This window comes from Oryza glaberrima, chromosome 8 (assembly GCF_000147395.1).
Source record: "Oryza glaberrima chromosome 8, OglaRS2, whole genome shotgun sequence".
In the NCBI taxonomy this organism is placed as follows: Eukaryota; Viridiplantae; Streptophyta; class Magnoliopsida; order Poales; family Poaceae; genus Oryza; species Oryza glaberrima.
The window spans coordinates 20971383-20998987 of record NC_068333.1 but is presented as its reverse complement, the minus strand read 5'-3'; the positions used below and the strand labels follow the sequence as shown (position 1 = coordinate 20998987).

The 27605-nt window shown below is 43.0% G+C and overlaps 2 protein-coding genes and 1 long non-coding RNA gene across 5 annotated transcripts; 1 reads left to right on the top strand and 2 right to left on the bottom strand.

Annotated features, from left to right (window-relative positions):
* Nucleotides 1-406: 406 nt before the first annotated feature.
* LOC127781580 (probable bifunctional riboflavin biosynthesis protein RIBA 1, chloroplastic) lies at nucleotides 407-5904 on the bottom strand. Of its 2 annotated transcripts, none has more exons than XM_052308553.1 (7): nucleotides 5309-5904; nucleotides 3292-3687; nucleotides 2979-3200; nucleotides 2290-2615; nucleotides 1822-1951; nucleotides 1121-1417; nucleotides 407-1012 (listed from the first exon to the last, which is right to left on the bottom strand). In XM_052308553.1, exons 2-7 carry the CDS (start codon nucleotides 3685-3687, stop codon nucleotides 743-745), a joined length of 1641 nt encoding a protein of 546 aa, XP_052164513.1. In that variant the 5' UTR covers nucleotides 5309-5904; the 3' UTR covers nucleotides 407-742. The 2 variants fall into 2 exon arrangements, with proteins under 2 accessions (XP_052164513.1, XP_052164512.1); XM_052308552.1 differs by lacking the exon at nucleotides 5309-5904 and adding an exon at nucleotides 4480-5230.
* A 2905-nt stretch (nucleotides 5905-8809) lies between these two features.
* Nucleotides 8810-13580, top strand: LOC127781579 (dicarboxylate transporter 2.1, chloroplastic-like). The gene is made up of 4 exons (XM_052308551.1): nucleotides 8810-9632; nucleotides 10671-10984; nucleotides 12321-12769; nucleotides 13139-13580. Exons 1-4 carry the CDS (start codon nucleotides 8847-8849, stop codon nucleotides 13252-13254), a joined length of 1665 nt encoding a protein of 554 aa, XP_052164511.1. The 5' UTR covers nucleotides 8810-8846; the 3' UTR covers nucleotides 13255-13580.
* A 9446-nt stretch (nucleotides 13581-23026) lies between these two features.
* Nucleotides 23027-26303, bottom strand: LOC127782186 (uncharacterized). Of its 2 annotated transcripts, none has more exons than XR_008019125.1 (6): nucleotides 25841-26303; nucleotides 25504-25723; nucleotides 25336-25428; nucleotides 25140-25202; nucleotides 24334-24456; nucleotides 23027-23286 (listed from the first exon to the last, which is right to left on the bottom strand). It is a non-coding gene; the product is annotated as an uncharacterized LOC127782186 (long non-coding RNA). The 2 variants fall into 2 exon arrangements; XR_008019124.1 differs by having other exon boundaries at nucleotides 25509-25723; nucleotides 25841-26299.
* Nucleotides 26304-27605: the final 1302 nt, after the last annotated feature.

The following is a 27605-nucleotide window of genomic DNA, read 5'->3' as shown; positions in this document are numbered from 1 at the left end:
TACTCAAGAGTGTGCTCTGTGTTTGTGTGAACTAGTTCACATGCTAAAATTTTAGCACAGAAAAGAACTGCAGATATAATGGCATGGCAGATTGGCAGGCATCACAATTTGCTGAAAGAACACTACATTGTCACTTTGTACACCACGCTCAAATAGATGTCCCCACAACCGAAAATGAAACTTATGCCCAAATAAAAGAATCAAAACTAAGAGAAAGCATATCCGTTCTTTCAAGAGAACTGATTGAACATGGTAGGTACGTATTCAGGCCACGTAATAGAGTGGGCATTATCATCAAACGACGATATGAAACCATTAGTAAGTTAGTAAGATGTTTGCATATGGTACATGTATGCATTAAGTGCTAATAGCATTGCACTTTGTAGCTACAGATACACTAAACCTATAGAGAACCATCTTAAACACATATATTCCACCTCAAACACATAAATACACACACATACATATAAAACAAAATATATGCATCCCTCAAAAAACATTACAAACATCAAACATATTACATACTTTAGGCGTAAATGCTTGGGAGAGGTGCATAAACATGCATCATATATTTTGGATAACGGAAGATCAAGGAGCGTAAAAACTTTTGGCAGGATGACAAGTGCAAAAAACTGGAGATACATAAAACCAAAACTGGAGCACGACGAGTGCGCTTAAAATCAAATTCGTGGATTATATTCCACCGCCTTAAGAAAAATGAATATAGTTAATCTCCTGGAGTTTACTCTTGCTCGCTAGCACTGTCAATCTGATCTTGCTCCTTTTTTATGCCGCCATCAGCCAAGGTGCTTGTATTACCACTAGGCCGGGTTCCATAAACATGCCCCATCTTTAATCTCTTTGTTTCCATGTAACGCCGATTCTCATTGGTTATTGGTGTCAACAGTGGCACTCTGCCCAAGACACTCAAACCATAGCCCTTCAGTCCAGTATATTTCGCAGGATTGTTAGTCATAAGCCTCATGGTTCGGACACCAAGATCTCGTAGTATCTGCAGAGAGAAAAACAGCAATGAGCGGAATCTGGAACAGCGTGAACAGGAACGCTATGTCACAGGTTCATTTTCAATAGTTCAGGAGTACAGACAATTTATATATACCTGTGCACCAATACCGTACTCTCGTGAATCAACCGGCAGACCTAGATCCTCATTAGCCTCAACAGTATCCCGCCCATCGTCCTGCAAATTGTATGCACGAAGCTTGTGACCCAAACCAATGCCCCTACCTTCATGTCCACGAAGGTAAACTACTACACCCCTGCCAGTCTTCTCAATCATGGTCATTGCCAGGGCAAGTTGATTCCCACAATCACACCTGGCTGATCCAAATATATCTCCAGTTAGGCACTCCGAATGCACTCGCACTAAGATATCCTGGCCATCACCAACATCACCCTGCATACAAGGGAAAAATATATATTCTAGGTTCAACTTCTTCCTGGATGAGAAAGTCTGGTAGAGCTTATAACTTAAATACAATAAAAGAAACCGTTGCTTCACTACTTTTAAATACAATAAAAGAAACCGTTGCTTCACTACTTTCTAACAATCATTGCAGATGAACCATGTCCTGGGTATCACTGAATCATTAGTTGCGATCCAGTCTGACTAATGTAACAGGCAAAGATATCTTGTTATACTGTATTTTGTTCAGGATTTTGTACATGTGATTCTACTTTTCTATATAATGCATAAGGGCATGGATTTTACTTTTTTTTTATTTAAAAAAACTAAACGCTCTCCTAAAAGTAGACATTGTATCAAAGTACTTAACATAGTCTTTGTTGAGGGATGCTTACCTTGACCATAGCAATGTGCTCCATCCCATCAATAAGAGATCGGTAGCAATAAGATTGAAATGATCCCCATTGTAATTGTAAAGGTGTAACACAAACACGTTCTACCAATCTGTCTCTCTTCCTCCTATACCTGCATAAGAAAATTATTAGTAGCTGATATATATAGTAGCCGGAAAGTTCCACAAAACAATAATCCATGTATTATAATTTATAATTCATATCTTCCACAAATATAGTTTTACATGTATATATATCAACTGTGCTTTGCATTCCTGTAAGAAAACATTTGCTTGAAATGTGGTTATGAAGTACAATAGAAAAAATGACCTGTTCTCCCGTTACTACTTATCATGAAACCATTAGCCCTTCTGTAAATAATAATTACTCTTAAATTTTGTACTTCAATGCAGCATGTATGATTCTTATGGAAAAAAGGATTGACACTTGAATATATTAAATAAAGCAAACCTAATCAAGTCCGCAATTGAAATTATCTTCAGGTTCTCCCTTCTTGCAAAATCTTGGAGTTTTGGCAATAAAGCCATGGATCCATCGTCATCATCAACAATTTCACAAAGAACAGCAGCAGGAGGTAACCCAGCCAACATGGCAAGGTCAACTGATGCTTCAGTATGCCCAGCCCTTTTCAGCACACCTCCTTCTCTATATTTAAGAGGAAAAATATGTCCTGGCCTGTTAAAGTCTTCAGGCTTAGAATTAGGAGATGCAAGTGCTAAGACTGTATTTGCCCGATCCTTAGCTGAAACCCCTGTTGTTGTGCCTTCTTTAGCATCCTACAATACAAATATTTAGCACAGACAGATTAGAAAAACAGGGCATAAGCAATATGCTCTCATAGAAGGCAAAAACTGGGGAAAAAAAGTACATCCATACACAACAAGCAAAGGAGATAGGAATGATAAGACACTTGATTATGTCCATCTTTTGCACAAAATAGTCATGGACATAACATAGTTTTTTAAAAGGAATACATACACGCATCAAAGTGATTTCAATCAAGAGGTGACCCTTTTAGCTCATTCTAACCAAAGTGGTTAACAGACCCCAATGGTTCTCTTTCTTGTTAACACAAGTTACCATATATGTAAAATGATCTTGTGCTACAAAAAGCAATAACAGCGAATGAAAATACATACCACTGAAACAGTGAAGGCAGTCCGCAGCTTCTCTTCATTTTCCTTTGTTGTCACCATAAGAGGAAGTTCTAGTCTTTCCAGGTCATCTTCTTTCATGCTGACACATACAATGCCTGTCCCATGCCTCACTATGAAAGCCATAGCCTCAGGTGTCACCTTTGATGCTGCCATTATAAGATCTCCTTCATTCTCTCTATCTTCATCGTCCACAACAATCACATACTGCAATATAAACACTGTCAACAGATGAAGGAACTACTTCAAAAACCTAATTAATGCTAGAAAACATGATATTTTTTAATAAGATCCATACTTTTCCTTGGCGAATATCCTCAATAGCTTCAGGAATGGATGAGAAACCCTCAGTTGGGCTGTCTAGGTCAAGCTCGTCATCATCAGCAGAAAAACCATCAACAACAGGTGCCATATCAGCAGCTATGGTCCCAAGTGCAGCAGCATCTGCTTGAACCACTTTAGAAGGACTAGCCTGTCCATTTATAATAACATGTTCTGAAGAATCACCCGCAGCATGAGATATATGAAAATTTCTGGCCCGATGGTTATACGGCAAGTGAACAGAACTGATTGTCCTCAAACTGTTTGATGTAGAATTTGGCATAATTGAACGATCAGACCGCAATCCAGAAGTCCTGTGTTGGCTGTAAATGCTGCTCAGCCGTGACATGAGATTTGCAGTACAGGAATCCATCTGAGGAAAAAAAATCAGAACTACGAAACAAGTTAGGAATAAAAATATTCAAATAATATACCCAAAGGATGTGATGGAAAAAGGAATTCAAATTATTTATCTTGTTTCTTACCTAAATTTATTAGTTTCCTCTTTATTTGTAACAGTTCTCTACTTAGGCGGGTGGAATTTGTCTATTCCCTATATATCCTTTTTTGGATTTTTCCAAATGAATAAAATGGTTGGAATTTTAGAAATGACAATGAGTATCTTTATTACATTAACTAAAGCTTATTTATTTCTCTTCATTTCTATCACAATAAGATGGACTTTACCCAGGATGAGAATTTCAGTAACGTTCCAGAGATTTTCTATGTTACTACCGCAGTACCGCCTTGTGCAGGGGAGAATCTCACTTTCCTCAAAAGGAAATTTAGAATAAGTATCTAGTGCCTATTGATTACCAGAAATGCGGAATAAACCCTTGAAAACAACAATCCATCTCCTAAATAAACCAAGTCATCTAGAATCTAGAGTAAAGCTAAACACAGCAAAATCGCATAACAAACACCCTCAAAAACTCCAGGGGCGGAGCTAAAGTACCGCATGAGATTCAGCTGAACCCTCGAATTCTTTTGGAAACAAATTGCTATCTATTATTACTGCACCTCGCACGCGTCCAAGTAATAGAATGGGGAAGAAACCGGATGGGTTTGATTGAACGGAAACGAATCGAACAATCAACCAAATCCGGACGAGCTCTACACCAAGCCGGCTCATGACGTGGCGCTGAGAGAGAGAAGAACGATTTACCTTCGATTCCGTTCTAACTCAGATGGATGGCCGGCCGCGTCTACCCCTGGCCTTTACCTGATCACCCGGCTGTGCGCGCGCGCAGCCAGGTAAGGCGGCCGCGCACGCCGTGCCTCCGGAGTCCGGACCTGTTCGCCGGGAGCGGGAGGAGGCTGGCCGTGCCTCCGCCGGGAGGAAGGAGAGTGACAGAGCGGTGGCGTTTGGATAAAGAGGGTGGTGGAAGGTGGAACGGGGAAGATACGAGAGTGGTTCGGGTGCTTTGTTCGTTCGGGAGAAGACGAGACGAGACGAGCCGCGCGGGTGGGGATGGCACTATAGGGCAAGTCTGCAACGTCGACAGGTAGGTGGCGGCGTGGCACAGTGTACCGATGTAAGGAAAAGAAAAACTAATAGAAAAGGTGCACCGGAGGTCCCTGATCTTGTCACCGAGATACGAATATATGGTCCCTTGACTACATAAAACCGGTCACCCGAAGTCTTTTGATGGTTTGCCTCCGATTTTAGTGTACGTGATGGTTGAGTCAGCGTGGACCCACATGTTAGCATGGCACGTAAACACCATCTCTCTCCCTCTCTTTTCTCCACATTTTTTCGCTGACGTGGCAAATGTCTAGGCCCACTCGTCAGGCATGGTGCGTGCAAGAGGTGCCTCCGCCGCCATCGGGAGTAGGAGGTTGGCCGTTGCCGGTCTCAGACTCACAGCCCTCACCATGCTCGCGCGTGGAGACACCGGAGATCTCAGTGGAGGCGGCGAAGATGAAGACTCGTTGTTTCCTCAACCTCATCGCCGCCGCCGACAAAGGCACGGGTCTAGAAAGGGGCGGCGTACCTCGGCGAATCAGTCGCGCGCGTTGCTGGTGAGGCCGACATGGACCCTTGGCGCATGCTGCCGCCCGCGACGAGCTCGCCGAGATGCCGCCCGATCCGTCGCCTATCACGCTCGTCAACAGCGCCGAGCGGATCTGGAGGAAGAAAGAGGGGAGAGGGCAGGATGTGACTTCACCGCCGCCCCTCTCTTATCCTTCTCTCTCCGCCGCCAGCTGCTGCTCCAGCCGCATCTTGGAGGCGGAAACAGCTGGTCCTTGAGCACGGTGCGCGCGGGAGGCCGGCGCCGCAGCGGGGAGCCTGGCGTCGGCGTCGGCGTCAGCTTGTCGGTGGCGGCGAGGCGCGGGGTTACTGCGTCGGCGTCGGCTTGTCGGTGGCGACGAGGCGCAGGGAGGCCGGCCTCGGCGTCGCCCTGTCGGAGGCGGAGGCGGCAGGTCCTTGAGCACGGCGCGCGGCGACCAGCATTTCCTCGACCTGCGCCGTCCTCCTCTCCACATCCCCCGCCGCCGCAGCCTTGGCCGGTGCAAGAATCTGACCAGGCTTGCTCCCGTGTCGCAGCCGCCGCCACCGCCACCTCGTCGCCCCGGCGATCTCCTCCCCAACCGCCGGCCGGCTTGCAGGAGAAAAAGTGAAGAGAGAGAAAGAGAGGAGAAAGGGAGAGGAGGGGAGAGAGAGAGAGGGAGTGATGACATGGCATGCTGACATGTGGGTCCCATGCTGACTCAGCCGTCACGTATACTAAAACCGGGGTTAAAACTATCAAAGGACCTCGGGTGACCGGTTTTGTATAGTTAGGAGACTCCGTATATATGGTTTTGCGGTTTGAGGACGTTTTCGTATCTCGGTGACAAGTTCAGGGACCTCCGGTGCACTTTTTCCAAAACTAATACACTATTATGTCCATCAACCCATCGGACGTGGGCTCCAAGCCCAGAACAGAGAGCTAGTTTGTCCAGTGGAAGCCCAAATGTATTGACCTTAGGCCTAATAAGAGTTCATAACGACACTGAAGGTGTGTTCACTTTGTTGCAAAATGAAACTTGCCAATGTTTTGTAATGCTGAAGCAAAGGTTAGATGGTGGTAGCAGTGAAATATTCTAAATCAACAAAATTTGGTAGGGCTGTGTTGTTGATTGTCTTGTCAAAATTTTTTATGAGGTTAAAAATGACAAAAAGTGAACACACCTTGAATTTTAGAGTGAATTTTAGAAAACCCCATGTTTTGGGACCAATGTAACACATAACCACAGGTTCTATTTATTTTCTCACATAACCCAATGCATTCTATCCAATTAACACAACACCACAGGTTTAAATGTGGGAAAGTACCACAATGGCAAGTGACATGACAGACCTGCTCCACGTCAGCTGTCCCCACCTGCCAGATCAATGCGTGAGCTATTTAGGGCTGGGAAGCACCCATCCTCTGTTCCCGCGCACGCGACGACGCACCCCTCGTCTTCCTCGTGCTCGCTGCGGCAGTTTTCCTCCTCGTACAAGTTCAGAGGGGCAGCTCGTCGTGCACATGCAAAGGCAAGCATCGCCTGTTCTGTTTTGCATCAACTGATCAAACTGTACATATACTTCCTATCTTCTAATTATACAAAGCTTGTGTGTGTGTTTGATTAAACATGGCCAGGACCTGACAATGTTTCTGCTCGAGTTTTTTGTAAGTAGGTCGATCACCAAGGTGCCTGACACTGTGTTCCTATGAAAAAAAAATGAAAGGAAAAAAACTGACAATTTCTATGCATTAAGCAGAACAATGGAGCAAACGTTATAAAAACATTCCATGTCTGAATAAAAGCACCATAGCAACAGTTAATATGTGACCCATTGCAGGTCCAAGGCATAAGAAATTTGCAAAACGAATCCATATCTGAAATATACACATTGTGAAGCAGAGAAAAATACAACCTATTTGCCGAGAAAAAAAAAAGAGAAGCCGTGTCTGCTCTTTTGTGAAGCAGAAAAAAATGTTGCAGGCCTTTAAATGTTAATTGTGGTTAGTTTTATATCTGACTGCAATATAATAGTTGTAATAGAATAGTCTTATACACGGTCCAATCTACATGCTTTTTTTATTTGAAAAATTATGGTCCAATGATGAAAAGCAATTTTGCAATGACAAAGAGAAGAACGATTGCAAAGTTGTAATGCCCTAACAATAATGGGTTCCCCTAAATTACATTTTACTAGCCCTAATTTCTTGACAAGCCAAACATGATCAAATGGCTGGATTTAATTCCTCGTCAAAGAACCATGAAGCAGAGTGTCCTTGCAAATCACCAACCAACATGCTTTGGAGTCAATTCATATGATCATCACAAGAAAAGGGATGAATGTTATCTGCTAGGAATGGTACCCAACGAGTTCTCTTCCTCCAGCTAGGTCAACATCACCATCATCACCGGAGGCCATCATGCAAGAGATGGTTGGGGAACGTCGCCACCGCCTGCGTGCGCAAGAAAGACGGAGGTGCCGCGTCATGTGCGTAGGAACAGGGAACACGCGCTTCTGTTCTCCCGCGTGATCCCACCATAATAGGCCACGTATTGACTTGGCAGGTGGGGCCAGCTGATGTGGAGCAAGTTTGCCATGTCACTTGCCCTTGTGGCACTTTCTCTCACTAAAACCTGTGGTATTATGTTAATTGGATTGAATGCATGGGGTTATGTGAGAAAATAAACGAAACCTGTGGTTATGTGTTACATTAGCCTCAAAACATGGGGTTTTCTGAAATTCACTCTGAATTTTAATATCCTAGAGAAAATTTGGAGGTAAAAGTTACCTAATATTAGAGACTAGTAGTTGCTAAAATATCAAGGATTTCTTAATAGAACACCTAAAATATCAAGGAGCTCCCAAGTGAAGCAAGAAAACTCTAAAGTTTTTTTATGCTTTGTTTGGCATAAACCTATATCCATTCATTCCAAGGATGGGTTAGGATTGCAGTCAATTTGCCAGCTCATCCCGAGAGATAGGCTCATACTATAATTGAAGATTATCTGGGTGAGTGAATTAAGGATAAATTACTTACTCTACCATTGTTACGCAAGCGTAACTGCGCACGACTGCAATTTTTAAAGTAGGAGCGACAATAACGATCATCTGGAGTGTCAGCCACACAATCCTTATCAGACGACAGAGCTACTGCCACGGCACATCACGCCATATCCTCGCACACGGTCATCCCCAACTCACGACTATGACTCACTGCCATCCGGTCCCACGCCGATCCCGAAGCAACAAAACCGTGGCCTGTGAACAGAAAAGCATCATACCCCACCAAAAAAAGAAAAATACACGCAAAAAAACATCGACCACTGTCACCGCCAACTGTACACAGAGAAGCTGACAATACGGCCCTACCTTTACACGCGAGCAATGGGCCCCACCTGTCAGTAGAACCCTGGTGACCTACGTCTCCCCGGATATAAACAAACAAAATAAATCCTACCCGTAGCTCTCTCTCCGCACGCAGCAACCACCACTCCCCCCCCCCACCCCGTTCCGCGGCTCCTCCCCCCTCGCCGCCGGCGATGGAGCGCCTCCGCATCGCCGTCTCCCACCACCGGGCGGCGCTTCCACTTCCGACCCACCACAACCACCTCCGCCGCCGCCATCTCCAGCTACAGCCCTTCCCCAGCTCCCTCTCCCTCTCGCTCCCCATCTCGCCCCAGCTCTCGCCCGCCCCTCCTCGCCGCCACCTCCTCCCCCCGCTCCTCGCCTCCGCGTCCGCCGCCCAGGCCGCGGGCCCTGCCCCCGCGCCGGCGGCGGGCGGCGGCGGCGGCGCGAAGCCGGTTCCCCTACTCGTCTCCCTCGCCGTCGGCCTCGCCGTCCGCTTCCTCGCGCCGCGGCCGGCCGAGGTGACCCCGCAGGCGTGGCAGCTCCTCTCCATCTTCCTGACCACCATCGCCGGGCTCGTCCTCGGCCCGCTTCCCGTCGGCGCCTGGGCATTCCTCGGGCTCACCGCCACCGTCGCCACGCGGACGCTCCCGTTCACCGCGGCGTTCGGGGCGTTCACCAACGAGGTCATCTGGCTCATCGTCATATCCTTCTTCTTCGCCCGGGGGTTCGTGAAGACCGGACTCGGGGATCGTGTGGCCACCTATTTCGTCAAGTGGTTGGGGCGCAGCACGCTGGGCTTGTCGTACGGGCTCGCCATCAGCGAGGCATGCATCGCGCCGGCGATGCCCAGCACCACGGCGAGGGCCGGTGGGGTGTTCCTTCCAATAGTCAAGTCGCTATCTCTTTCGGCTGGCAGCAAGCCGAACGACCCATCGGCGAGGAAGCTGGGCTCCTACCTTGTGCAGTCTCAGTTACAGGTAAAAAGTTACTTGATATCTGCAGATGTTAAAAATGCTATGCGTTTTAATTAGTACTCCATTCATGAATGGTTGTGAAATGGGAGATGCATTTCGCCTAGATATTTATAATGTTCAGCTGGGAACATGCTTCTTTTTTTGGTGGTCTCTATGACATGTTATTGAAGAAGTGCTAAGAATGAGATCTTCACTTACTTTTGCTTTGGACTGGGTGTCTATACTATTTGACTGGAGTACTAATGTGCATTGATCATTCTATTATCCCATCCGTCTCAAATACTACTTGATGTATGATGAAATGCTCACGCTGTATTATTAAGGTTGCGACTTATCTTTGTTAGTGATAATATATAATGTTTGTTATACAGTCATCTGACTAGTTGATATCACAACAGCAGAGGTAAAAAAAACTGTTTCTAGGTGCACCCTTTGCTTCTTTGAGAAACTAAAACTGAAACCAATAAATTGTAGACGTGGTACAATTCTGACTCTTTCTGTAAATAGTAAATGGTAGGAAGCCCAAAATTGAAAGTTTGGTTGAAATTGGAACGATGTGACGGAAAAGTTGGAAGTTTGTGTGTGTAGGAAAGTTTTGATGTGATGGAAAAGTTGGAAGTTTGAAGAAAAAGTTTGAAACTAAACTCGGCCTAAGTGAAGTGTGGTTTCTTAGTGACCAAAAATGGTTGCCTGGTCACTTTATCAGGAGCTACATTTAAACCAAACTAGCTTGTACTTTATGAATTGAACACTTTGTTGAATCGATTGAATTCACAAACATTTTAATTGTTTGGTTAAGTGCATGAGTACATCATACATTTACTTTTGAGGTTGTCAGATCCTACTATATGCTGAAAGCAATACAAACTCCTGGTACTAGGTTTCTTTTGAAAAGGCATGTTTAGTGAAAACTTTTCAATATATTGCTTCTGGGATGTTAAAACTGTATGATGCTCTGTGCTTTGATATTTTACGTTTTCACACCCATAAGGATTGCATTTGATCAATGGCATTGTTGTGTTGGTTTCTGCTGCTTCACAGGCATCTGGTAACTCAAGTGCTCTCTTCCTGACTGCTGCAGCACAAAATCTCTTGTGTCTGAAGTTAGCTGAGGAGATTGGTGTTAAGATTGCAAACCCATGGATATCTTGGTTTAAGGTTGCTAGTTTGCCTGCCATCATTTCTCTCTTAGCGACACCTTATTTGTTATACAAAATATTCCCACCTGAAATAAAGGACACTCCTGAGGCCCCTGCAATAGCTGCACAAAAACTGAAGAACATGGGACCAGTAACAAGAAATGAATGGATCATGGTTGCTACAATGATTCTTGCTGTTTCACTGTGGATTTTTGGGTAAGATTGATCTCTCTTTTTACTAATTTATTTTTTCCATGAGTTAATTTGCCATATATACTTTGGTCTATGATTATGCCACATTTCCTGTTGCATTTTTCATAAGCTGTATTTAGCTACTCCTTCTAACGTGATAGTGTTCTGTCGATGGATACACATGATATACCTGGAACAACTCTTTGTTTTAATGTTTGGGGACAGCTTTCTTAGGTTCTGTTTGGCATTGCAGTGTTTTATTTTTATATAAACGTTTATACTTTCTGATATAACAGTTAGCTGAATGCATTTTGGATAACAGGAAATCTTACTTGAATTAGTAATGATTTATTTAACTAACTAGATTCCATGGAACAGCACAAAACAAAACCACAACCACAATCTGGTCCTTTGTAGCTGTAGACCTGTAGTGAATTATCTTCTTCCCTTTAGCATTTTCCTCTGAACACGTTTTTGTCAATCCGGAATCAACCCAGGTTTTCAAATTATGAATCATGATTATGGAGATGTTTCACTTTCTGTTGGTAGAATGTTCAACATGATTGAAAATTTTCTTTTCTTTTTTTGTAAAATAAATAGCATATTCTTCTTCTGCATTGCTGACTTTTGCACAAGGAAAGATCCATTACCTTATATTGGATTAATATTAACAAGGAAAGAAACCCTGCAACATTTCTCTCTTATGGCAACATATTCGTAATTACTGTAACTAGATGTCAAACTGTGCATTGCACGGCTATTCTTATGGATATTTAAAAATATTAAAGAGTTTTTTTTTCTGATTTAATAGTTTTGAAATTCGTATGTAATAAATATTGAGTTGTACTCCATTTTAATTCTTAGTTGTAACTTTTTCATGTTTTAATAAATCTGAAATTCGAAATCAATAAAAAAAACCGAGTTGAATTCACTTTACAATGTTAAATTATGATCTATGGTAGTGATAATATGATGCATTTATTCAACGGTTAGATCTTTGTGGTTAACGTTGGAGCTTGTAGGAAGTGCCTAATTAGTATAGGTATAAATGCGTTTTTCTAATGCTTACTTATTTTTGCCAGATTGCTTCCTAAATCTTTATGCTTGGTTTTCACTTCAGTACTTCACATAATGTGGATATAATGCATGTTATCTTACCAAGTGCTACGGCAACAAGATAGCAAGAGCATTAACAGAAAAGATAAAGAATGCTACTAGTCCAATCTAAATTAGGAGTTATTCCCATATCGTTGCATTTTCGGTCCTTTTGAGATATTGTCAGATATTCAGATGTGTGCTTCATGTTGTATTAGTCAAACTACAGCTTATATATATCTGTTATACATTTTTTTTTTTGCAGGGATACTATCGGTGTGTCAAGTGTTGTTGCTGCGATGATTGGTCTTTCAATTCTTCTTCTGCTTGGGGTTCTGAACTGGGAAGATTGCCTGAATGAAAAATCTGCATGGGACACATTAGCTTGGTTTGCTATTCTAGTTGGAATGGCAGGGCAGCTCACGAACCTTGGAATTGTATCATGGATGTCAAATTGTGTTGCAAAAGTTCTCCAGTCTTTCTCATTGAGTTGGCCTGCAGCATTTGGTGTTCTTCAGGCCTCCTATTTCTTTATTCACTATCTCTTTGCAAGCCAAACAGCACATGTTGGAGCTTTGTATTCAGCATTTCTTGCGATGCATTTAGCAGCTGGCGTTCCAGCTATACTGTCGGCACTTGCTTTGACATACAATTCAAATCTCTTTGGTGCACTGACACATTATAGTAGTGGGCAGTCTGCAGTATACTATGGAGGTAAGTTTTTCTGTGTGCACACTTCATTGAATTCAATTTGTTTTCATGTTGACACTTTACGACACATTATTCTTTAATATTTGCCTCTTCTTGTTTGTAAAAGATCTGTTGTTAGAGAAAGAGCATAACAAATATTTTACTTACTACGTATGGATAGAGTATTCGAATACAAGCCTTATTTGATATCATTATGTAGGACTACATTGAAAATCCAAATGTAGCCTAATAAAGGAATAAAACCATAAGCTAATGGATACCAGCAGACAATTTAAAAAATTCCTTGGTTTCTTTTACTGTTAGGTTTGTCATATTTTATCTTTAAGCCTTTGTGTGTACTTCTTATATTGAGTACATGTTTTCCTTGTGCAGCGGGGTATGTTGATCTTCCTGATGTATTCAAACTGGGTTTTACAACAGCAGCAATCAATGCTGTGATATGGGGAGTCGTCGGTACATTTTGGTGGAAGTTTTTAGGGCTTTATTGAGTCATTGCAAGTGTTAAGTTGACCAAAAGTGTTCCTTACTACACCTGTAATTCATGGCTCCCTTTCTGGAGTGGTAGTCATTTTTTCTTCAGAGGAGTTTGATGAGTGCATAATAATGGAACGATGTTCCTCATTAGAAGTCTTGAACATGATACACTTGTACAACCCAGAAGGGTTCTCATAGGCGTTTTGTACAACTCCCATGCATTTCTCATGAACGAAATTAACTGCAGGAATGAGTCTTGATTCCTTGAGCATATTGTTCATGTACTCTCGGAACTGTATGGATTGCTTTTGCTATATGCCGTGATTGTTAATTTATTATATAGGACCATGAGTTTCATCAGACAACACAGGATTGCTAAGATAAAAACATCAAAGGCCAAATGTGCCATCTTCCTATCCAACAAATTGGATGGCAGAGTGGCAGACTATTTTCGGAGCGTATTTGTCTACAATATTTGCCACATGTGAATCTTTGATGAACTTGTGCAAAACCCTTCAGCAGGTTAGTGCATTTGACTTGAAGGTTTTCGTTTATATTTGACCATGAAATGAAGCATTTGACAAGTAATCTGCACCAATACTTGTCCATTTGTATTCCAGTAGTGCTACCGATTCATCGTGTTTGTCACTTTGTTGATTGCTATTCGTCAGGAGAAGTGCTGAGCAACTGAAGTGAAGTTTTCGAAGACATTCTATTCAACTTAAACTTTTGGGTTGAACTGATTAGCACCCGTAACACAATCACTCTTGTAAGTTGCAACTGTTGGGAAGAATTTGGTTGTTTAAACATGACGCTAATTTTGATCCGCTTCTCCAGAGTTCAGGACCCTAGGCCCCCTAGCCAAGTCTCTCCTTTTTTCCAATTCCATAGGAGAAACATGAGGCCATGTTCAATGCGTAGCCCCAAGTCGTGCCTTCGCAAACGGCGTCCCGCTTCCGTCATCGGGCCGTGTCCTTGGAGAGAGGCGCGGCTCCTGGCAGAGGAACACACACCTCTAGCTCCTTTTCTTGAGCCACCGCTTGGGGCTATGCGTTGGACGACTGCGTAGCTCATGGATACGGCCTCCCGCACCACAAATTTCCTCTTCCACCCTTGGCCTCGTCGCTGGGAGTAGGCGGGAGGCACACAGCAATGCGGAGGAGTCGGAGGTAGCGAGGTGGTGGAGGAGTCGACAGATTTGTGACATCGACGACCTGGGGACGGCGGAGGGAGAGGGACGGGCCCCGCGAACCCGTCTATCAGCCACCAACGCCCCAGGGATGGGGCAGGCCCACTAGATCCGACGACGACCTCGTGACGGCGAGCAGCTCGCCGTCAGCCACCAGTAGTGACGGGCGAAGGGAGAGGGGTGGCGACGTGTTGGGACGAAGTCGGAGCGGTGCCACCGCCGCTGTTCCCTTCTTGCCTCGCCGCCACCTCCCTCGCCCTCCCCAGCGTCACCGCGTCTCGCCCCAGCCGTCGGTGAAGGGAGCGGTGGGAGCTCGAGCTGCAGCCGGATTTGGCGTGGGAGAGTGGACGATGAGTGGCGACGGCGGGAGAGAGAGGCGAGCGGTGGCGGCGGCAGCTGGGGAGGGCGAGGAAGGAGGTGGCGGCGGCATGAGGAAGAGGGAGAGGGAGGGGGAGGGGGAGGGGGAGGACGGCGCTGAGCGGAGGGAGTGAGACGAGGTGAAGAAGAAGAGGCAGGAGCGAAGGAAAAAGAGAAGAGAGAGGGAGAGGGAGAAGAGAGGGGTGGTATAGGAAAACACCCATTGTGGGTTTTTTGGTTGGGACACCTATTGTGGGCTTGAGTACCTTTATCCAATTGCTTTAGATTTTAAAGAGACCACCTAGATGTAGCCTTCATCAGTTCACTGGTAATTGAGTGTCCCTGAGAGTGTCCTCGGTTAGTGAGGACTTTTAGGTGTGGCTTTGATGATAGATGTCCTGTATAGGTTCAGTTCTCAGTCTCATAGACCACAGTATGGCATTTTTTTTTTCCTTCCAGCAGCCGAACCAATCACTCAGAAAATTCAGTATGCAATCACTAGCCAGGGATTCCTGGGATTCGTCCACCGCGCGCGTGGCGTGGGCCGTGGGGGCTCGTCGCTCGCCTCCACAGTCCACACACGTACGCGGACGTGGAGCCGAGCGTGACGGGACATGGACACAGACATGGCCCGTGCCGGCAACCACACGCGCGCATCCAGCGTCGTGGGCTCGTGGCGTCTCGTGCATGCCACGGCAGCACAGGCAGTCGCGCGCGCGCGTGGGGGAGAGAGGAGGCTTCTCGCCTTCCGCTGGATAGCGGCCGAGCCGTCGTTTCTTTGCCGCCGCGCTGCGCCGCGCCGTGCGACAGATGGATGGCGGCATCGCGCGGTGGTGGGGAGGGGGTGAATCGGTTTTCCGGCATCTTTTTCCACGGCGCGTCGTCCTCGTTCGTCCACGCCATTTTGTTTGGATTCGCCCGTTGAAAAGCGTACCACCGGTGGCAGAGCTATACGCCAAACGTCCCGGTGAACGATACCGGAAGATGGGTTGCACACTTGCACACCTCCATCTTGCAGTCATGAACTTATCCTCTAGTAGGCCTCTAGGGTGGAGCAGCAGCAAGCCAGCAATGCTGCCGGAATATCGGCCATTCGGCAGTCAGGCTCCACGTTTTTTTTTTTTACGAAAAGCATGAAATTTAGGGGTTTCGACGCGGAACGAAAGCAAAATCTGAGTGAAATTTCAAATAATTTTCAAGAATTCAAATTTAAAACGATAAATTTGACTAAAATTTGATTAAAATCTGATTGAAATTTGGTGAAAACTGTTATACCACTGAGTATCCGGATCTTGTATTCATCGGAAAGGTGAACCCTAACCAAAGTCTTTCTTTTTCCTACTCCCTCCGTCCTAAAATATAAGCTTTTTTTTATCTCGGCACGGTCTGCGAGATGCTATTTTGACCAACCATATTTACAAAAGTAAAATGTTTTAAATAGAGTTGCATATTATGATAGTCCATTTAATGATAAATATAGTAACATGAAAATTATATTATTAATATTTTTAATTTTTGTGCTATAAACATTCAAAATTTAAAAAGTTTGACTTCGTACTATTAAAAAATAATTATATTTTGGGACGGACGGAGTACGTGAAGGAGACACTGTGTCAACCTGTACTGTGGACGTCAGTTTCATTTCATGGTCCATGCAGATATGAATATACCTATGCAATATTTATGATGAAAGCAATTTGTGAGCCCCCATCTCTCGTGCCATGTTCCGGCCCGGGGTTCCTTGGCGCTCACCGTGTTTGGTCCCTGGTCTTTTCTGCAGAAAGGCTTTAAAACTGTGCGCTCAGTATAGTGCACCCAGCAGTGTGGAGGACAGGAGGAGGCACAACAAATACCTAACTGCTTCGAGCAAGGCTGACCACCGTGGTCCTCGCTCTTTAGGTTAAAATCTCCTGTCAATGTAATCTACCGCAGTTAAACCTTCGAGCATTTTTATACACGGATAATTTGTTAAGATTTTCACATGAATGGAGTCATTTTTGTTAGGAATCAGAAACAAAACTTTGTGCTACAAACAAAAAAAAGGGCCCAATTATTATGGACGAAGCCAAATCTAGCTCCTGATTCTGTGCAGTTTAATCAGTTTTTCTACTTTGTTGTGTTCTTACAAATCCATTGTTTGTGGCGGTTATAGCTTTAAAATACAGATAAAATGGATATTCTCATTAACATAAATTGTATTTATATTACCATCGTCTAAACAATATAATAATAGATGAATTAAGGCACAAAAGAGCATCCAAGAACACCCAAGAATGGACCCTACCGTGGTGGTGCTGGATGCCAGGGGCATGCTGGTGTTGCCGGGTTGGGCTAGCCCTCCGCCTCACTGGCCGGTAGCGCTAGATCACCGAACAAGGTGCCACGTAGAGGCGTGGTCGCACGCCCGCGGCCACGGTTCCATACAGGGCACGATGTCGGTGCTGCAATCACCACCGCAGTGAAGGTAGGGGTGAAAACGGTACAATTTTTTTTTAAAGATTTCCGGATTCCGTTTTCAGTTTATCGGAAATGAAAAAGGAAATATCTTCCGAAAATAGTATCGGAAATGGGATAAAGTTTTTTTTTTGACTGTTTTGCTGATAACCGTATTGTCTAGTAATTTTCGCCAAATTTTTGAAAGTTTCAATAATTTCCGTCAGAATTCTAAAAGTTCCCTAGCGGCTAGTAGGGATGTAAAAAAAAAAAACTCGAGGCTCGCAAGCTGTTCAAGGTCGACTCGTCCTAGCCTCGATTCGAGCTCACCTCGAGCTCCAAACGAGCCGAGTCTAAGCCTCTCCGAAAGCTCGCGAGCTTCTTCGAGCCAAGCTCGAGCTTCCTACGAGCCTAATAATATATGATTTTTATTATTATTTAATAAATTAGGACATCAAATATATTATTTATATGCCTTGTATTGGCATCATATATTTATTTTGTTTTTTTTTCTTCTTCTATTTGAAGTTGCATTTATCCCCTAGTGGGTTTTGGTGATTAATGATGAATAAGGTTAAGGGACTAATGTGTTTATTGAGATATACAGGTAATTAGTCCCAAGGTGATCTTAGGTGATCAAGAGATGCTTGGAGACCCCTACAACTTTCATTCATGCGGATTTGAAACTCGAAAGTCAATAGGATAGTTTAATTTTTGAAATCGAGTCTTAGGAAAAACCGTACTATTAAGAGGGGTTTCAAGTGTGGTTCTGAGATATAAAAAGTGCTCTTAGTGGGTTCATAGTGATAGAATATTTTTGGGAACCATTTTTGCAAATGGGTCCAGACCGGACATAGAAGGCTGGCCGGAAGTTCCGGTCCCTGGACCCGGAACTTCCGGACCTTGCATTGGATGAAATTTGCGTAAGTGTTGGCTGGAAGTTCCGGGGGTCAGGAACTTCCAGACTTCTTCCAGTTCAAAAATGTGAGTAACGGCTAGATGACGTCACCTAGCCGTTATATATATCTAGATCGCACCCAGCTCACTTTTTGGCCATTCCACTTCAGTTCTTTCATCCCCTAGGTTGTTCTAGCCTCTCCCAAGATCCCTTTGCTTCCTTCACTCAAATCTAGAGCCTTTCTTATGAGATTGTGAGAGTAGATGAGAGTGTAGGAGTAATTTGGAGAAGCTTTGAAGACTAGGTGTGGTTGAGCACTTTGAATATCTTGTGGGTTGTCACTCGGGGCTTATTACTCTTGGAGATCTTCTCCTAGACGGATAGGTGTCGCCCGCGAGCTTCCGAAATCTTGTGGATGTCCCAGGAAAGTTTGTGAAGGTTTTCCTCACCTCCACAAGGAAACGAGGTAAGTGATTAAGGATTCTTGTGCTGAGTTTTCAGAGGTTCTCCTAGGTAGAGCAACTTGCACTTGTGGTCTTTTCTAGAAGGATTTGTGATTTGGATCTTGGTGGTCACTCAAATTCTAGAAAATGACCTATGAGTGTTGAGTTGAAGGCCTTGGACTTTCTCTTGGTTCTCTGTACAAGTGAGGCAAGGGGTTAATCGAGACCCGGCTCTTTGGAGCACCTCAACGGAGAGTAGGATTGCAAGATCCGAACTTCGGTAAAAAATCGCCCTTGTCTTCTTTGTGATGATTCTGTGCATGTTGTTGTGATTGTGTATCTGCTCTGTCTTCCTGTAGTTTAATTCGTGCAAATTAGTTTAAGTCTCTGCTAGATCTTCAGGTTTTTCTGTTGCCCGGAAGTTCCGGTGTTTAGAACACCGGAAGTTCCGGTCTGTCTGAGTAGACTAGAAGTTCCGGTGTTCCTCACACGGAAGTTCCGGTCCTGCTGAATTTTACCGCTACGATTTGTTTGTGAATTTCAGGATAGCCTATTCAAACCCCCTCTAGGCTACATCTTTGCGCGTTCACTATTAATATGATGAACTAGAAATTAATTATTTTTTTTATAGATTTTCCTTAAAATATACATTGTGCTACTTAAAAATCAAGCTCGGTAGTCGAGCTCAAGCTTGATCGATCTCGAACCGAGTCTGTCTGAAAGCTCGAACATTTTATAGGCTCAGATCAAGCTTGGCTAGAGCTTGTATCGAGCTCGAGTCTAGGCAGGCGAGCTCGCTCGAGCTCGGCTCGTTGACAGCCCTAGCGGCCGGCCAGCCTAACCCATGGCAGACTTGTAGCCTATTAGGAAGGGGAAGTGGCCAGGAAAAACGTTGTTAACCCTAGGACGTGGCATGTGAATTTTGCTGAACTTTGGTCTACTCAACCGATCGATGTTGAAGTATCGCCAAAATTTGTTTATATTGTTCGTCAAACTTATCATATCATTAATCATCATATAACGATATTGTGTGGAGTGTGATGATGTAAGAAAGAAGTAATAAAGTCATTTTCATATATAGTTAAATGTGTTATTATGCCACGCTCCGCTGTTTTCGACATGAATTTTCAACTTCCGACCAATATTGGCAGATTCCATTCTGACGGTCCTGTTTCCAATATCACCAATAAAACACGAACATAGATAGCGCACACTTACGTTTTTAATCTACCAAAATTGATAGTGTACACTTCCAAGGTTTTTAATCTTTTCCGAAATTAATTTAATTAAGAAAAGATTAATTCAATCAGATCATAGATAGTGCAGTGGAAATGGGTGTGTGGTTCCAACCCCAAGGTCATGTGTTCAATTCTTAACACGCTCACAAATTCTTCTTAGAGCATGTATAATAGCAGAGTGTAAGTCGGCTAAATGCTGAGGTGGAGGAGAGAAGAGAGGAGCGAGAGGAGAAGCGGGCTGTAAACTTACAGCCGGCTTGGACACAAGAACCAAGAAATTATGTGAAAGAGATAAGTGGGCTCTGTATTTATTGTAAATAGCTAACTATTACACGTGTGGGCTAAGAGAAGGCTGAAAAGAATCTTATAGCTAACAAGTCGGCTTTATTATTAGGCTTGCTCTTAAAAAAAATGTTTGGAGGATGTCTCCCTCTAAATATTGTTTTTTTTAATCAGCCCATAGATGCTAGCGAGCTGTGATTGGAAAAACAGGAAAATGCTGCAGAAAGTTGCAACCGTGGCATAAAACTTGCGTGTAATTTCCCCCTTCATATTCCCTGAGGGCAAGTCCAATCTACTTTGCTGAAGAATCCCCTCCACAACTCAAGAGTCTCTGATGAGATACCTTCTGTCTTCTCTGGTGATTACCTCGTTGTCTCAAGCCCCACACACGTTACATCGAGCAAACATTTGTCATGCAACTGTACGTGTACATGACAAACCAAACCGCTACGCTCTCCTCCTTATATTGGAGAAAAAGAAAGAAAACACGGAAGAAGAACATTCTAATGCTTTCAAAATATAATACTACTAGAGTGGAAACATTGTGGTATTATATAGTCTTGATTTTGTACAAGAACAAATATCTCAAAAGAAGATTCCTACCATAGACTGATAGACATTAGACAAAGATCACCCTTTTTTGGAGTTCCATTTTCTTTAATGTAATCTCATTCTAGGACTCGTCGTTTTCCTGGCAGCTTTGTGTAATCACAGAGGTATTAGGGCACATACAAAGATAGAGACCGATGTGGTCTCTACGTTAATTAGATGCTATCACGTTACAATAGTTAAGATAATACGGTCTCTAACCATTAATGTATCAAAATACTTTTTTACTAGTCATCTTTCCTTTATTAGACTCAATGCAACGAAAAATTTTCTTAATAAATGTTAAGAGTCGACTCTATGCCATTGTCATGTGTAGCAACCATCTTCTCTTTCCTTCATCTCTCTTCCACGTCACAAAATATACTTACATGCCAATAAAGAGAGACCGCTAATAAAGACAGTTGTACATACCCTTACAACAACAACAAAAAAAGAAAACGGATTCGATTGGATTTTGTCAGCTTAAACAAAGGATTGTGCCGCCAAAGAACGTCTCAAAAGCCGCGATTACTTTCTCCATGACAGCAGCCGAGAGGAGTAAAAAAGAAAAAAAAAAAAAAAAGGATCTCGGCCGCCGCCGCCGCGCGGCGTCTTCCCCTGGCCGCGCTTGCCACGGCGCCATGCCGCCATCGGCCCCATCCCGCTCGACCCATTTCGCATCTCCCAACGCCGACGACGACGACGTGCTGCCGCGCTACCTCCGCGTTTTCGTTACGGATGGAACATGAAAGCGAAACGCAGGGCACTTGGCCACTTGTTACCTCGCGAATTTGCACTTAGGCCGAGTTTAGGGTGTATTTAAGTTCACGTCAAAATTAGAAATTTAGTTAGAATTAAAATGATGTGAAGTAAAAGTTAGAAGTTTGTGTATGTAAGAAAGTTTTGATGTGAAGTTTCAAACTTTTTCTTTAAACTTCTAACTTTTTCATCACATCAAAACTTTGATACACACGTAAACTTCCAACTTTTCTATCACATCGTTCCAATTTCAACCAAACTTTTCAATTTTGACGTGAACTAAACACACCTTTAGGACATTTTTAGTTGAGGACTAATATTAACACATATTTTTAATTAAGGTAACTAAGCTTAGTCATGTCATATTTTTCTGTAAACAAAATAGTAACAAACTAAACTTAAGCAAAGTTAGGTAAGAAAATAAAGTGTATGATATGTGCTATGCAGCTAAGGGTTAAACAAAAGTAGATTTATGCATGAACTGAATATTACCTGATAAAACTGTGGCTTGATTAAGATAAGGTGTGATAAATTTAGTTACCAAACAAAAATGCCCTTAGACTTTGCTACTCCCGTACTCCGGTATCATGGATTTTGGCTCATTTTTTACACAGCTTCTGAGCACGTCTCGTCCGGTGCAAAGCCAAAACAGTAACAGCAGGTAAAAGAAAAATGTGCAGGAGTTACACGAGCCAAAGCAAATCACACGAAGCAAAGGCGAAAAAAGGAAGCGTTGGCTCCCACAACTTCCCCCCGCGGAACAAAAGCTGCTTTCCTACCTTCCCGTATAGATTGGCGCGTAGCGTCGCCTCGTCGCCCCCCGGTGATCCGGCTCTCTCTCCCCAGTCCCCACCACCAAACCAGCCAATGGAAGCGCGTCGCCTTTTGGGCTAATTTGCCCCCACAAGCTCAAAAGCCCGCTCCCTTTTGCCATGTCCGATTGCCAGTCGGGGTCCCCCCAACGCTACCACCGCCACCACACCGGCAGCCCATGCCTACTCCTACAGTCCTACTCCTCTGTCCGTCGTGCTCACCACTCTCACTCCCACGCAGACGCAGGGTGGAGGTCCGGAACAAACAGAACGCTGTGCAACTATGAGCAATTCGTCATGTTCAAATGAGGCACTGGAAGCAGGGAAATAGGGGGAAATAGGGTTCACAATCCTGATAATGGATCGAGATTCGCTCATGAGTTGTTTCATCGGATTACACTGAATCCATAAAAAAACCGATGAAAAAGACAAAAACCAATGAAATTTGGATAAATTTTTTCAAAAATTTTTAAAATAGTTTGAAATTTTTTTATTAACTAAAAAGCCGAGTGGTTTATGTTTTCAACCCGGTTCAAAAAGTTCGGATTTCGCGGAATCCAAACAGGATTCCACTGGAACTGTGAACCCTGAGAGAAATTTATAGTGCTTTCCAGTTGAACACTTCAAATGCAGGTAGGGAACTTGGTAAAAACTAGAAAGAAACACGCACTACGCTGCGTGCACGGAATATATGGTTAATGGCACATAGTAGATATGATATCCGGTATGTAAACATCGATATGGTAGTCAACACTACGTGAGGAAATAATTTATGTTGCAACCAATATCCAATAATTTCCAGTCTATTTGTATAATAATGTGCACTTAGACAAAAGTAGTAGCCACACGTGGAAACATATATATCGTGCCTGCATACTGTAGAATAGATTAGAAAAAACTCAAGGATCCTAGGACTCATCTCTTTCGGGGAGCCAAGAAGCACTCTTCCTCCCTTTTCTGAATCTTCGGAGAGGCAAAAGAACCACAGAAACATTGACTTCAAGGGAAACATTCTACATTTCCGTATAGCTATGCTCTTCGTGACACCTGCAATACAAAGATGTCTTGTCTTTTTAAGCTTGATAATAAACAGTACATCATTACATGTATTCGCAATAATATATATAAAAGATGACAGGTACTTCCTTTGCAAAGTGGCATTGAATAATGAGCCATGCTGTACATTATGTCTAAAGCTCCATTTTGCATGACTGTTCATTCACAAGTATATTCTCATGTTCCATTGAGGGGCAATAAACATGGCATAAAAAAAATCAAATAATCTAATGAAAATTCCTTGCAAAAAAAAAGGCTTAGCAAAGTCATTCTGTGAAATCCAACCTAGGACAAAAAAATCATAAGCATGTTTACCAAGGGAAAAATTCAATCTGAAAGGATGGACCGGTAACAAATTCCAAAACTATCATGTGCAAGGTGCTTGCTAGAAAATGATAACAGTACTCTCACATATGGCATATATATATTGTGCAAAATTGATTAAATTTGAGGCAGAGATTTGAAAGAACTTTTCACATGCCAAAATATCTGAGGTAGACCAAGCACAAAATAGAATTAGACAAATAGGTGGACATAAATGACAATTTATAATTGAGTAAAGGAACACTACAGTGGAAGGCCGCCGCTGCAAATCTTGACATATCTTGCAAAAGAAAAAGGCTTTTCCCTTGTAAGAATCCAACAACTTTTACTATGCTTCTTTTGAAAAGACCGGACAGAAATCATATACACAGCAGCAACGTGTGCAAATAGTCAAAAAAGAAGCTACAAAAATTTTGTGTAGACAACTTGTGAGCGTTACAATAAATATGATAATGCATTCAGAAACAGCACATAAAAGTTTATACCATGCATAAAATTTTTGACACAGAAGACACTTTGTTGCTCTGTTTTTAGTTCTACTGGTTTGAAACAGTAGCGATCAACAAACTATAAAGTGGCAGAATCAATACCAGGATCCATGAAAATATAGACCACCTGAACACTTTTGAACCAACATTCTCATGTGAATATTTTTATTGTATATGCAATAGCATTAAAGATTTTTAAGGTTAGAAAATAAGGTAATGATCTCACCTCGTTGCTCAAAGAAGAAATCTCCTCGACTGTAGATCAACTGACTTGGATAGAAGATAAGCACACGCATCATTCAGAGAAATAGTCTCAAGTTTATATCTATTATTGGACCTGCAAGGAAAACTGAAGAAGAAGTATTATTCCACATTGGGATCTAGACAACAACCAATAACTTATTAAACACATTAGCATTGGAAAAGTAACAGTTTTTTTTCTTTTTTGGTTTCACATGTTGCATTTAGCAATACATATGAGCTAGTATTATGGATGGTTCATACAAATAAAGTTTAGAAGTAAGAAACATTGGGGCAATATTTCAATATTAGCATGACCAATATCACCACCAGTAATTTCCAAAATGCTTGAATCACTTAACATTAGATGGGTAATACTGCATAAATATTATAATCCTTGTTAAAAAGAAATAGCCAATCATGCTAGGGGAATTGGTAGTCTATGGACCTGGAATAAGTTTGCACATCAAGCATAAGTTAAAAAAAAAAAGAAAAAAAGAGGTATGATAGAAACTCTAGGAAGCCAAATTCAAAGATTTGACGTAGTAAGTACCCCAGGATTATTGTTAAAGCATCTAAATTGCACATCTAAGATGTTCCATAAAGAATATGATCAATGCATACATCAGTCATTCTATCAACAAAGAAAAATGACTTGTTAGAAAGGGATGGAAGAGAGCACTTGCTCATAGCGTAAACACCATACCTACCAGTAACTACAATTAAATAACAGAATGAGTAATCCCATGTCACATATATCACTGGGAGAAGACAAAAAAACAGAATTAGTACCTTCAAATAGAAGCCACAGTAGTTTGCACGTGAGCTGATGCCATTGCTTTTCCGTGGGTGATTCTGCAACCGAATGAGCAGGAGATCAATAATAGGGATAAGGATAGGGAAGGATCCAGATCAGGTATGTATGCATATAACAGTAGAAAATTTATTATATAGCTTAGTGGTTTAAGCATGGGAAAACAGTATATACCGAATTAGAGGATCATTCCATGGATTCACCGAAGGTTTAGGGTCATGCTGCAGAGTGAGCACCAGTCCGGACTGGATAAATTGGATCTATGAGCTTCAGGATGAACAGGTAAAGCTAAGGATTAGGAGGGTTAAAGGGAAAAAAAAGGGAGGCAAAAGGGCTGCATACCTTACCAGGGCATGGTCGAGGCGGAGATGCCGTTGAAGGCTGGACCTTGGTGTGCCCAAAGCCCTAATCCATGCGGATGCCGAGGCAAGAGCAGGCCATAGAGGCCAATTCCTCTAGCTGCAACGGGGAGGACAATAGGGGCAGCGGCAACGACGACGATCGACGGCGGCGGCGGCGGCAGTGGCAGTGCGGTGGCAGGTGAGGAGATTGCATACACCATCTGAGAGAGATAGTGAGACGGCGAGCCACCAAATAGGAAGGGGGTGAGGAAGAGGGAGGCAGTGGTGGGGAAGAGATAAAAGAGGATAAGAGGGTGGCGGTGGCTCATGTTCCTCACCTCCGTGTGGGCACATCAACCGGCGAGTAGGACGGGGGCCATCACGCTGATGCGATGCGATGGCCTTGCTAGGAAAGAGTGGCGGCGACGATGGATGCAGGAGGGCGAGGCGGCGACGGCGACGATCGGAGGAGGAGGGTGAGGTGGCGAAGCGACGCGGCGGGCGACGACCGGCAGGAGAGAAGGCCGCACGACGGCGCGAGGTTGAGGGGCGGAGGGCGAGGAACACGAAACGGCTAGGGTTTTGGTGTGGCCTGGCGAAATCGGTGCCGTCCGTTCCCAATCCGACGATCTCACAGCTGTGTAAGGGGCGCCACAGCTGGGACACGTGGACGGTCAGATCGATGCCAGTGCGAAATCGGACGGAGGATTGTACAGGGATTGACACGTAATTAACAGAAAACGTGAGGACTTTTTTGCAAAATCAGGATGACGTGGCGCGCTAATTCTCCAGCACTCCCGCGACGTTTAGAGAGATTAATATGATAGCGTCTGGAACAGCTAGCTGTGTGGCTACAACACAACAGGACTCAACAAGCAAACTTCTGCTAGGAGTGCTACTCCCTCCGTCCCTAAATATAAGAGATTTTAGTTGGATATAATATATATTACTATAGTGAATCTGACATGAAGATTGTCTAGATTCGTTGTACTAGGATGTGTCATATCCAACCAAAATCTTTTATATTTAGGGACGGAGGGAGTATATCGTTGCGGCTGCACAACTACAGCCAGCCGAACAACCCCAACATGTTTAAAATGTCATTTATTATAGTTTTAACCGTATAACTAGTCGCTTGAGTACCTAGCTGGACCTAAACATTTTCTAAATGTGGCTCAAGAAAAGCCTTCCCGGGCAAAAGAAACCGAAATGATGATTTTGAGGTTTGTAACTACTTACTCTGTTTCACAATGTAAGTCATTCTAGCATTTCCCTATTCATATTGATGCTAATGAATCTAGACATATATGTCTAGATTCATTAGCATCAATATGAATGTGGAAAATGCTATAATGACTTACATTGTGAAACAGAGCGAGTACAAGTTTATAAAAATCACATAAGAACAAAACATGACAGATTCTTCATTCTAGCCAAAAAAAAAAAAAAAAAACAGTTCATTCTCCTGTTCATGTAGCACGATCATGTCTATTAGGGTTCACAATTTTATTCCGAGGTTAAAATGTGAGGCCTAACAAGATGATAAGTTTTGCAAAATGCCTAGCTTAAAAGTTTGAAAAGGGTACACGTAGAAAATAAAAAGGTAGAATTTTTTTGGAGAAAAAAAAATAAAAAGTAGATGTTAGAAAAGTGTCCTAACAAACACAACAACCATGGTCACTCTTTAACCCTCAGTCCCTCACCTACTCAGCAGTCAGCACCACGTTTGACTCTGCTTAATAGATTTAGTGAACGTGCTTAAAACTAAAAAGTCATTAACATATAATTAATTAAGTTTTAATTATATACAAAATTAGAAATTAAAATTATTTAATATGTTAAAACAACTTCTACATAAAAAGTTTTTCATACAAAATACTCTCCATCCCAATTTAATCATCCTCTAAGGCTATCCTCAACCCTCCATGTCATCTAGTTTACATAGCATTTAATACATTGTCACATAAGAAAAATGTGATATGGCAAGAGAGTTAATAAGGAGAGAGATAAAAAGATAAAAAAACCATTTCTCATGCAAGAAATCATCAATACACAAGAACCAATAATGAAAACAAGGGGATAGGTAAAGAAAAGGAGAGAGAT

What these genes read in the sequence shown, in the direction of transcription:
- LOC127781580 (XM_052308553.1), bottom strand. Translation starts at nt 3,687, where the DNA reads ATGGATTCCTGTACTGCAAATCTCATGTCACGGCTGAGCAGCATTTAC. An exon ending in AGGATATTCGCCAAGGAAAA is followed by an intron (nt 3,201 to 3,291) that starts GTATGGATCTTA and finishes TTTATATTGCAG; the next exon opens with TATGTGATTGTTGTGGACGA. An exon ending in AGTACGGTATTGGTGCACAG is followed by an intron (nt 1,013 to 1,120) that starts GTATATATAAAT and finishes TTCTCTCTGCAG; the next exon opens with ATACTACGAGATCTTGGTGT.
- LOC127781579 (XM_052308551.1), top strand. Translation starts at nt 8,847, where the DNA reads ATGGAGCGCCTCCGCATCGCCGTCTCCCACCACCGGGCGGCGCTTCCA. An exon ending in GTTTCACTGTGGATTTTTGG is followed by an intron (nt 10,985 to 12,320) that starts GTAAGATTGATC and finishes TTTTTTTTGCAG; the next exon opens with GGATACTATCGGTGTGTCAA. An exon ending in GTCTGCAGTATACTATGGAG is followed by an intron (nt 12,770 to 13,138) that starts GTAAGTTTTTCT and finishes TTCCTTGTGCAG; the next exon opens with CGGGGTATGTTGATCTTCCT.